General features: G+C 53.9%; 1 protein-coding gene across 2 annotated transcripts in view; it reads right to left on the bottom strand.

Annotated features, from left to right (window-relative positions):
* Window positions 1-1,538: 1,538 nt before the first annotated feature.
* The window catches only part of TTYH3 (tweety family member 3), a 120,233-nt gene continuing 111,109 nt past the window's right edge, over window positions 1,539-10,662 (bottom strand). The window contains exons 12-15 of one of the 2 annotated variants that reach the window (XM_038763224.1): window positions 10,283-10,459; window positions 10,020-10,095; window positions 8,084-8,185; window positions 2,541-2,626 (exon numbers count right to left, since the gene is read on the bottom strand). In XM_038763224.1, coding sequence (XP_038619152.1) covers window positions 8,105-8,185; window positions 10,020-10,095; window positions 10,283-10,459 — 334 coding nt within the window. In that variant the 3' untranslated portion in view covers window positions 2,541-2,626; window positions 8,084-8,104. Of the gene's footprint in view, window positions 2,627-8,083; window positions 8,186-10,019; window positions 10,096-10,282; window positions 10,460-10,662 lie in introns of both variants that reach the window. The other variant, XM_038763225.1, reaches the window with a different exon arrangement.

Here is a 10,662-nt window from a genome sequence, read left to right as displayed (position 1 = left end):
GGCTTTACTGAGGGGAAAGGCTGGGTGGAGGGAAATTTATAATTGCTCAAAAAGATGGAACTGGGCTGGTCATTTCTGGGACAAATGGGAACGTGTTTGTTCATTAGCATCGATTATTCTCTTAGAAAGAGCTACAGTATCTATATCTATCTGTAAACTACTTGGGTCAATTTTACCCAGATGCCTTTACCTTGCTCTACTGCGAAGGACAGGGGACTGACAGATTCAGTGTTTCTGACGATCCTCACTGCCAGCGGGGCCTCCTCCTCTTTCTCTCACCTCAAGGTCAGCGGCCAACCCAAGACTAAAGTGGTTTGGTCAGACTCGGGGTTATTTAAGTTGAAGGGCCCTGCTTCTCTGGGAGAATCAGCTTCTCGTCAGTTAAATAAGCTCGAGGGCGGGGGAGTTGGCGGAAGGAGATCAGCAGCGAAGCTGGAAGTGGAATAAAAAAGAGCACTCTGCACTGAGACAGGGCTTTTCATTGCAGGACCCTTCCAGAGCACCTCAAAAGTAAATCCTGTCCCTTCCCTAGCCCACCTCACCCAAGTGAGGGAGGTGAAATAGAGAGGCCAGAGACACGTGCAATACGTCAGCGTGACCAGAACCAGAATGGATCCCACAGCCCTGACCGCTGTCCATCAGGTTGCCCATGGTAGCTTCGGCCAGCCCAAGAGCTGCACAGCAACAGTGCTAAGGAAATAGGGCAGCCTAGCTGAGCTGCTGGCACTTGTCAGGGGCAGACTAACTGCCTAGAGACCAAACTCAGGTCTCCATCTCCCTTTCCTGGGCAACTGGCTAAGTTGTGTGAACAGGGGACAGGTGAATTCCCCACCTAGATCCAGTGACTCCTCTGTCCTCAAATTTCTGGCGAGGATGAATCCTCCACTGAGGATAGTTAGTCAAGCCACCTCAATGGGGGATAGAGTAAGGAAGGAGATTCTGCTGCCCCATCCGTAAGCTGGGCCCCGTCGAATGAACCTAGGATAAGTGTGCAGCACCAGGAGGATAAAAAGGAGCAGCAGCAGGAGGGAGAAACAGCTAACTCCATTATTCACAGCTATGTTATGAACCTTGGCTCTTGTGTTTGTGTGTTTTTTTTTTATCCCAGAGTGTGTGTGGCCCTAGAGCAGAGACCGCTTGGATGCTGGGACCTCTCTAAGGCCGATACTTCTATTCCTAGATAGAAACTTAACTGAAAAAGGAACAAATAAATAAATAAATTCCAGCAGCTGATAGGTAGGAATCAGACACTGACTCCTTATGGTGGCCAGTGTTGACTGAGCCCTGTAATTTTAATTCGAGACGAAGGTTCCAGGTGCTTTCCCTAGATGTGGGAGAGGGAGGGGGGGTGAGAGAGAGAGAGGGGGAGGGAGAGAGGGAGGGAGGGAGGGAGGGAGGGAGGGAGAGAGGGAGGGAGAGAGGGAGAGAGGGAGGGAGGGAGGGAGGGAGGGAGGGAGAGAAGGAGGGAGAGAGGGAGAGAGGGAGGGAGGGAGAGGGAGAGGGAGGGGGGGGGAGAGGGAGAGGGAGGGGGGGGGAGAGAGAGAGAGAGAGAGAGAGAGAGAGAGAGAGAGAGAGAGAGAGAAAAGAAAAAAGCTGCTGAGTTTCGGGGAGGAATTTGGCACCTGGGAAGCTGCCACTCCTGTGGTCCTTGGAGGATCAGACTGGGCTCAGAAAGGTGATGCTGGAAAGGAGGCTGGAGGCAGGGGTGGAGCGGCACAGAGAAGTGGACCTCAAAGACCGAAGTGAGACACCCAGTAGGGGCAAGGGTCAACTGAGGGCCACTCACCCATGCTGAGATCCTGCCTTGCTTCTCCTGGAGAAGTCCAAGCCTGTTATCGAGATCACTTTCAAGGGCTGGTAAGGTAGAAGAGAAAACATCAGCTCAGTCTAGCCACAAGCCTGGGTCCGAGCCCTAGGGAAGACTCAACTTTTGGAAGATTGGAACCAAAGTAGCTGGGTGCCTGCGGGGGCCGGGGAGGGAAGATCACCGTTCCCGTGGACAGCCCGGGGGGGCCTGTTTTCTGAGGCTGTCTTCCTGCCGTGGATGTAAATGCAGGGGACTCAAAGCTCCTCCATCTTCAAGCTGATCCGGAACAAATTAGAGAAGCACCATAAGGGATAACTTGAGATTGGAGTCCTAGAGCAACTTACATCCAGTCCCTCTGCAGGAAGGATGTGGTGGAGGGAGAGGATGAGGATATGGGCTTGCAGTTATCCTGTTCCCTTTTCAGAACGAACACGCAATTGGGTGTTGGCCGAGGGGCCCCAACAGGCCGGTGAGCACTCTCTCTCTCTCTCTCTTGGCCATCTGACTGGAGCACTGCTCTTTCCCCAGGCTGCACCCAACATTCCCGACTCCATCTGCAGTGGGGCTGCCTCTCAGACTCCCAGTGGATGAGTCCCGAGAGTGAGACGGAGGACAGTTAGGTAGAAGCAGGAAGAGCGGGGCTGGCATGAAGGGGTGGGGGAAGAGGGAAGTTCTGCAGGCACAGGATGGGGAGAGACAGGCGCAGAGTTGGCACGTTCGCAATCGGGTCAGTGGGTGTTGGTGTTTTTAATGCACACTGCCAGAGTCGGGGCGCGGCTGGTTGGTAGCGAGGTATTTAGCTCTCATGCTGGAGGTGTACTGGAGGAAGACAAAAAAAAAAGAACAAAGCAATCAAGGGTTATGACGGGTCGACTGGAAGCGACTCCATGGCCTGAACAATCATGCCGTCTCCATTTAGACAGTTTCTCTGGCTCGGGTTGCCGTAGGGGGCCCTAACCCAGGCCCCGTGCCCAGGAGGACATCCAGTTACCATTCGAGCCTGGTCAAATGTCAGCACACCCACCGCGGTCACCGCCTTCCTCCTTGCTGCATCCGTGCCCAGTAGCCCCCTGCTCTCCCAGAGCCCTCGGGAGCCCTAAGGGTGCAAGGGAAGAAAGGCAAGAGGAAAACGCCCACACGACCAATGCTTTCACTCTGAAAATGCCTACAGACCACAACACAGTGCCTCCCACTCCCTATCCCTCCACCTGCACCGAGTCTCACAAAACATAGAGGACAAAAATCTTGATATTCATGGCCTAAAGAGGGGCAGGGACATAGGCACGACCTTGGCCCATATGCCTTCTCACTGCCTCATCAAGGCAGGATTGACGGATAACCAACCACCTATACAGGACACGCTCCAGAGACCAATGTTAATCTGCCTACGTCAAGGAAGTGAGCTTCTCCCTCCTCTTCACTTCAGGCAGGTTCCCGGATCCTGCCCAGAAACCCTAATCCCACAAGGAGTTTTTGGCAGACCAATAAATCTGGACTAGCCTTCAGCATTCCTTTCACCTGGGCTGGTCTTCTCAAGCCAGCAACTGAGTCAGGAGGGTAGGCAGAATCTTTCCCGTCTTTTTGCACCTCCAACTCAGAGTGGTATTAGAGTGTTTGACCTTGAGTGAGATCGAGGCTACTCTGGAGGACCCTTGGGTGGGGAGGGGAACACAAAATGGGAGCAAGACCCTCTGGGAATCTGCTGCCTCTAAGAAACCCTCCCTTCCCCGGACAACAGGGGAAAAACGAGCAGTCCATGAGGATAAGTCTGCATCTCTGGACCGAGTTCCAACCATGGAAGAAGGGATTCTCATAACCCTCCTGTGTCCTTTCCCTTAAGTTTTCACATGGGAAAGAAAGCCCAGAGATTAGGTGAGAGGAGACGTGTCTAACCCACTCAGGAGACAGAGATCAGTTTAAAATACGAAATCTGTTTGGAAACAGAGCTCAGCAGCTGTTCCCAGTCCATCCCTTCCTGAACAGGGTCTTGACTTTGGTTTCTAAGGCAAAAACCCAAAGCTCAAGTGGAACATTCCCATTGGCCCAGGGCACCAAAATGGCTTCAAATAAGCTCCAAGCTTGTTCCGGGACAAAGAGCCTGGAAATTCCCCAGTCAGACGCACATGGGTTGGCAATGGGGTTTGGAAAACCGCATGCCCTAAGACAGGCCCAATTTGTTCAGTCCAAGGAGGAGAAAACGAAGGTTGGGACAATTCAAGCTACCATGGGGTTACTGGATTTCAAGGGGAGAGGAGAGGGAGAAGAGAGGATGGCAGCTACTGGAGAAGGTAGCTATGGAAGAGAAGGTCCACTGCTTAATGTCGCCTTAGAGACCTAGAACAAGCACACAGGAGGTGAAAGGTTGGCATTGGGAAACACTTCTCAAAATCGACAGCTCACCATTAGTAGAGAAGGGGGACCTCCCTGTGGAAGCAGCATAGCCTAGGGGAAAGAGCATTAATCCCAGCTCTGCCAATTGCTTGCTGTGTGACTGTGGGCAAGTCACTTAACTCCTCTATGCCTCAGTTTCCTCAACCGTAAAATGGGGATAAAGCACCTGTTCTCCCTCCTAGACAGTACCCATATTCATTCATTCAAACATATTTATTGAGTGCTTACTGTGAGCAGAGCACTGTACTAAGCGCTTGGAAAGTACAATCGGCAACATATAGAGACGGTCCCTACCGAACAATAGGCTCACATTCTAGAAGACCTGGACAGGGACTGTATCCTAATTAACCTGTACCTTCCCCGTGCTTAGAACAGTATTTGGCAGGTGGTATGTGCTTAACAAATACCATTTTAAAAAAAGGATCTGTTAGACACTCTAACGGGGCTGGGTGAGAAGATCTCTCCTCTCCTCTTTGTGACTTGACTAAACAGTGCTGTGATGTGAGATTTCAGGTGTGCCTTGTGCATTTTGCCACACCACCAACTTGGATTTTACTGCATACTTGTGGGTAAAATACAGTGCCTCTGCACGCAGTAAGGGCTCAATAAATACAAATGATTGATTGAAATAAAAGAGGTTGACCTGTGTGGCCAGAAACTCTGAACTGAGGACCTGTGTTTCTGAGCACCTGTTCCAACAGAAGGGCTATCAGAGGGGAGTGGGACCTTTACAATAGTAATAATAATCGCATTTGTTAAGCGCTTACTGAGCACTGTTCTAAGCGCTGGGGCGGATACAAGCTCATCAGGTTGTCCCACGTGGGGCTCACAGTCTTAATCCCCATTTTACAGTGGGGAAGTCCTGGAAGGGCTTTAGGCTCTTGTGAGGGAGGGAGTTTCTTCAAATACTACATGGGTGGGGCAGAGGGTGAAGGGAGAAGAGACAGAGGGTGAATTCAGGAAGGAGGGCTCTTGGCCCCATCTCTCCCAGAGGCTCTCATTCCCCTGTGTTCGGTTTCGGCTCCAGAAATGGGAAAGGAGCCTGGTTGAATGGGGACCGGGAGGACCAGAGGGAGCAAACAGTAAGCTCCAGGTGCTCCAGCCCCTTCCTGGACAAGTCTGAGGGGTAGAGGTGCCCCAGATCGGAGAGAAAACAGGGTGGAATGAGAAGTCTATGAAACACCAACTCACAAATATCAGCTTTTAAAGAACGACATCTGGTTCTGCCAATTCAAGCCATCAGTCCGATGCCTCCCCTTTTTTTTGTTGGTGGGGGGAGGGGGAGCGGTTCTTAGTTAAAACTATCCCTCACCCTGAAGAAAGAAAAATTTGTCATCTTGTACGAAAGACATTACCTTCAATCCTCTAGTAACTTCCTGAGCTAAACCCAAGTTCTGGTTAAGGGCTTCTGCCAGGCTTGTGACAAGATAGACATCCTGCAAAACCCCGAATTACAGGATCTCTTTCTGGGAAGGGGTGGATTCTTCTGTTCCCTGAGGGAGAAGCCTAATAACTCTACTTTCTTCTCTAAAAGACAGTAAGCTCCAACTTTCACACAGCCACCTCTCAATCAACCAGGGGCCAATTACCACTGTGTGCAATGACTACCAAAGTCTCTGACAGCACCAGGTCCTGCGGAGGCCTGGCTTTTGGCCATTCCGCTGTTTGCCTGAATCTCTGCTAAAGGGTTTGCAAGGAACAGGAGAGGAAGCAGCTATTCATACTACCCCTGTGCCGCTTGTCCGTAGATAATCACGAGAGCGGGCTGCGATATCTATCTGCAAGACCAAATCATTTCACCTGTGGGGTGACCCCAGGCTGTACAACTGCCATCGTCTGCTTTCTATGCCAAGAGGCCAGGAGGCGGAGGAACCGGTTTCAAGTATCCAGACCCAACCACAATAAAGTTTGTAGACCTAAGGGGGCCATCAAGGCCTCCCACTTGCAAGCAGCTGCCCCACCTGACTGCCCGGGAGAGAGAAACTCCAGTTAGAGACACGCCATCCCCGTGTCTCTCCACACCCCGTCGTGGCTCATGCCCCACACTTGGCTTTCAGGTTAGAATGCTTCCTTCCTTAGAAAAACAATGACAGATAAAATGGACTCAGTCTTCAACATAAAGCAGTGTGAGAGTGTGTGTGTGTGTGTGTGTGTGTGTGTGTGAGAGAGAGAGAGAGTTGAAAGCTCCTTTGACAATGAGATACTCAACATTCCCCACAGACTGAGATTTGGATGGCTAAGCAGAGGCCCAGAAGCGGCAGGAGACCCTAGGAAGGGCCCTACTGAGACCTGAGGCTCGTAGCGAGAGTGGGAACACACACGGAACTGGAGATGGCACTGCCCGGAGACCTGTAGGGGGTAAGGAAGCGGCAAGAAGCACTCACAGTGAATGGTCAAGGGAGTGGGAAAGCGATGACATTCCGGAGAGCCTCAATGTCATGCAGCGGGCGGGCCGGACCCCGGTGCCCCACTCATGCACTGCCGGCGGTGCCACGGAGGTGAGGGGGAGGGAGCGCTGCCCAGCCAAGCGCCCCTCGCAGCAGAGCCAACCCACAGTGCAACCCAAGCAAGTGACACGAGACAGTGACATCCAGAGGGGAGCGAGAAGGGGGAGGGAGAGATGTGAAGGAACGGGTCTGATCTCTCGACACGTGATGGGAAACATGACGCAGACGACAGCTTGGTGTGGATGGACTGACCCTGCCCGGAGGGGGCCCTCAGAGCCTGCCCGCGCTCGGCTCCCGGGTCTTTCAGTTCACACTCAACTGACTCAAACCGAATCATGAGCTGCAGCGGCAGTGCCTGGAACAGAACCAGGTCCAGAACCAGAACCCTTTCTCTATTTCCCTGTATGGGAGGGTCGGGGCGGGGGGCAGGGGTGGGGAGTGGAGCTTGCCGGGGCCAAAGAAGCCAGGAGTCAGACAGGAGCACTGAGGTCTCTGGACCCTTTGCCGGGGCAACGCTCGGACGGACGAGCCTGCCGGGGTTCGGCCAGGAGGGAGGAGGGTGGGGAGGAGGGCGAGGGGGTGGATGGGGAAATCTTCCCCTGGCAGGGCCCAAGGACCTGGATGAAGAGTTTCTCTCCCTGGATGTACTGTAGGAGGAAAACCCAGTAGCCGCTGGATCGGCACATAGGCCTGGGCTGAACAAGTGGTGTACGTAGGAGGGTGTTCACGGAGCTGAGCGGTGTCCAGGTCTGGGAATAGGGGACTATGGATGGAGAGAGGGCGTTGTTTCCTTGGAAAAAGACACCGAGTTGCCAGTCAGGGCACGGGGCAGGTTGACATGTAGAAGGGCCACTGGGGGAAGGCGCCTGGGTTCCTGGCACATACAGAGATGCAGGAGTCCAGTAAAAGCCATCTGGGGGTGGTGGTGGCCTGAGGGAAGCCAATGGGCCCTGGCGACCAGCCGGCCCCTGCCCGATCCCTAAAGGGCAGCAAGTGGACTTCCCGGAAGAGGCTTAGCTCTGGAAGCAGGGGGAGTCATTGGCTGCGAGGCATTCACAAGGCCCGTGCACCTCTGGAGCCCAGAAGTCAAGACTTGGCCTGGGACTGGAGGGTGAGGAGGGAGGCGGTGAGGAGAGCCCCCATTCACAGGCTTCTTGGGGTGCCCTCAGAGGCCGTGGCCAGGCGGGCCTGGAGCAAGAGGTTGATGCTGTCTCCTTAGATGACAGCAGGAGAGGACCGGTTAGGTGTTCACCCTTGGTGGGAAGAGGCAGAGGAGGGAAGTGCAAGGGGAGGCTGAGGGAGAGGGGGTGGGGGGGTGGGGGAAGGGAAGTGAAGAATAAAGGCGCCGGCTGGGGGAGACGGGGCAGAAGTAGTGCAGGGATGGAGAGGGTTGGAGAGGTGGAGAAGGGGTGGAGCGAGACGGACCTTATTTCAGTACCTGTTCCATTTGAGGGCGCTGTTACCAGTACGTCCTTGAACTGTCCGAGGGCTTAAACTGCCAGCTCATATGGCTGCTACTGTCCATGGCAGCCAAATACAACTGTGACGTTGCAGGAAAGAGAGAGAAAAAGAGAGTGCAGCCTCAACGTGCATGAAAAACACAGTGCGAGCGACTGAACCGCTGCGGTGGTGTGGTGTGGAGGTGTCCATGACGGGGGGAGGGGGAGTGAAAGGGAGTGGAGGGCATGACCACACTACAGGAACAGCCCTGGGATGAGAAAGGAAGACAGGAGGACAGGAATGATGCGGGTGGAGAGATCAAGGAGGAAAAACAGGATGAACTGATTGTCCAGAGAAGGCAAGGAGCTCTCCTGCAGCAACTGTCTCTGCTCCCCACACGCTCAACCTTCTCTGGGAGAAGGCAGCGGGGATTCAATGGTTTGGCCCTGTCCCACTGTCTTCTCTCTTGGGCTCCTGAAGGGTGGTTTCTTTCCAGTCTCCCTCTCCCCGCCAAAGGAGAGCAGAGGGCCACCAAGCTTCTTCCTGGGCTACAGAAGGGAGGGAAGGTCACACGCGATCTCTGTCCTCCTCTTTTACAAACGGCATAACGGCTTCCCCCACCAAACCCAACCCTCGCCACCCTCCCCCGGCCCTGCCTCAGGCTCCTCCCGGCCCCGTTCCCCGAATACTGCCCAAGTAAAGGAGATGCCCAAGCCTCTGGCTGAGGCTAAGAGGTGACTGGCCTTTGTCTACACCTCTCCCTGCTGAAGGGGGCTTCTCTAAAGAGACGGTGGGCGTCCCCCTCTGTTCCACTGGGCTTTCTCTGTTCCGTGGGCAACGGTCTCCTTCAGGCTAATTCAGGCTCCCAGGCGTCACACACTTACCAACAACTCTTTAGCTCTCTCTCCCCCTTCCTCAGAGATCAGAAAAGAGGCAGGATTGCATCTGAACTGCTATCGTGTATCTACCCAAGCACACAGTAAGCCCTCTCTAAATACCATAATGATGATGATGGAGATTCACCTTCATATGGGTCTTGGTGCTGCTACATACTCTGGCCCCATCTCCTGTGGCTCTTCTGCCTCAGGAAAAGAAGTTCTCTTTTCCTGAATCAGAAGGACCCAGGAGTGGGGCGTACCGCCTGCTTAAGGGCCAACGATGAGCAGACCCGGGAGATGCCGAAGGGGCAGCTTCCTACCACACCGCAGTGCTCACACCAGCTGCGGAGCACCAAATCAGCTCTCAAAACCAAGAACAGAGTCTCCTTTGAATGCTTCCTTTAGCTGGCTGCCCGGTGACAAGCAAACCCAGCTAAAAGGACTGAGAATCCTGGTCGGCGCGGTCTGCTCTGAGGTCTCTGGTCACGGTGGGGAAAAGACAGCCCATTTCTGATTTTTAAAATACTGAGTCGCCGCGCGCTAATGGTGGTGCTGGGGGGAGGTTTGGGGAGCAGAGGGAGGAGGCAGGACCCCGGCCGTCACACGCTATCGTCACGGAGGGTGGCGTCTCGTAAGAGTCAGAGGCCTAAGGAAAAGCCAGATGGGTCTGTCTGCCTGCTGCTGCAGACCCTGGGTGCTGAGACCAACAGAAACCAAAGGAAATCAAGTCCACCACAATGAATTCAATTTGCTCCACCCTCTGCAACTGGCCCTGTCGATGGATTTTTGGAAGCATTTGGAAAATTCAATATTCAAATAACACTGTTCAAGACACACAAGTCACATGTAACATGACAAGATACCCAAAAGAAACTCTCCATCACAGGCAGGGCCTCCTTGTAGGCTACGGGTTCCCTCGCAGACCGCGGCCCGGTCCACCTGAAAGCCTGGCATACCTCAGCCAAAGGCGTGCCCCACGGCTGCCGCCGCGGGCCCATGCTGAGATGACAGTGGTTCGGCTTCACCTCCTAACCCTGTGGGCTTTGTTAGACTTACTGAAGGAGGTGGGGACTCTCGACCAATCAGAGGGGTGTTTTCACAGCGAGGGTTCTGGAAGTTGGCATTCTGGCTCCTGCAGAAAGAAGCGCAGGTGAGTGCCGTCTACACTGACCCATCATGTCCCTCCACTGCCTCCCCTACACCTTCCTGCCCACTGCTCCCGCCCTGATTTCCCCCCTCATACCGAAGGGACCCACAGGTAATCTCGTCCCCTAGCATGGGTTCAAGAGGAAGGAAGCGATGCGTTTCCCCCAACTCACATGTACTCCGTTACAGGAGCATTGCTGACGGTGTGGGCGGCTGCTGGGATACTGGTCTCGCTGCCATAGCTGCTCCCACAGCTGTACAGGCTGGGCATGTGGACCCTGTACAGGTTGTCATGAGTCTGCCTGTTGCTTTGAGTTGCCAGCTCTTCTTCCCCATCGTCATCTGAGCCCCTGGGGAAGACAAGGCGGGGAAGTGGGAAATCCACCAATCAACTGTATTGATTGAGTGCTTACTGCGTGCAGGGCATTGTATTAAGCGCTTGGGAGAATATGGCGTGACCGTATAAGAGGCACATACCTTGCCCACAGTGAGGTTACAGTCTTGGGGGCGAGACAGAAATTAATATAAATAAATAAATTATGGGTCGGTGCAT

This window comes from Tachyglossus aculeatus, chromosome 21 (genome assembly GCF_015852505.1).
Source record: "Tachyglossus aculeatus isolate mTacAcu1 chromosome 21, mTacAcu1.pri, whole genome shotgun sequence".
Taxonomy (NCBI): Eukaryota; Metazoa; Chordata; class Mammalia; order Monotremata; family Tachyglossidae; genus Tachyglossus; species Tachyglossus aculeatus.
This window is presented reverse-complemented; position numbering and strand designations above follow the sequence as displayed.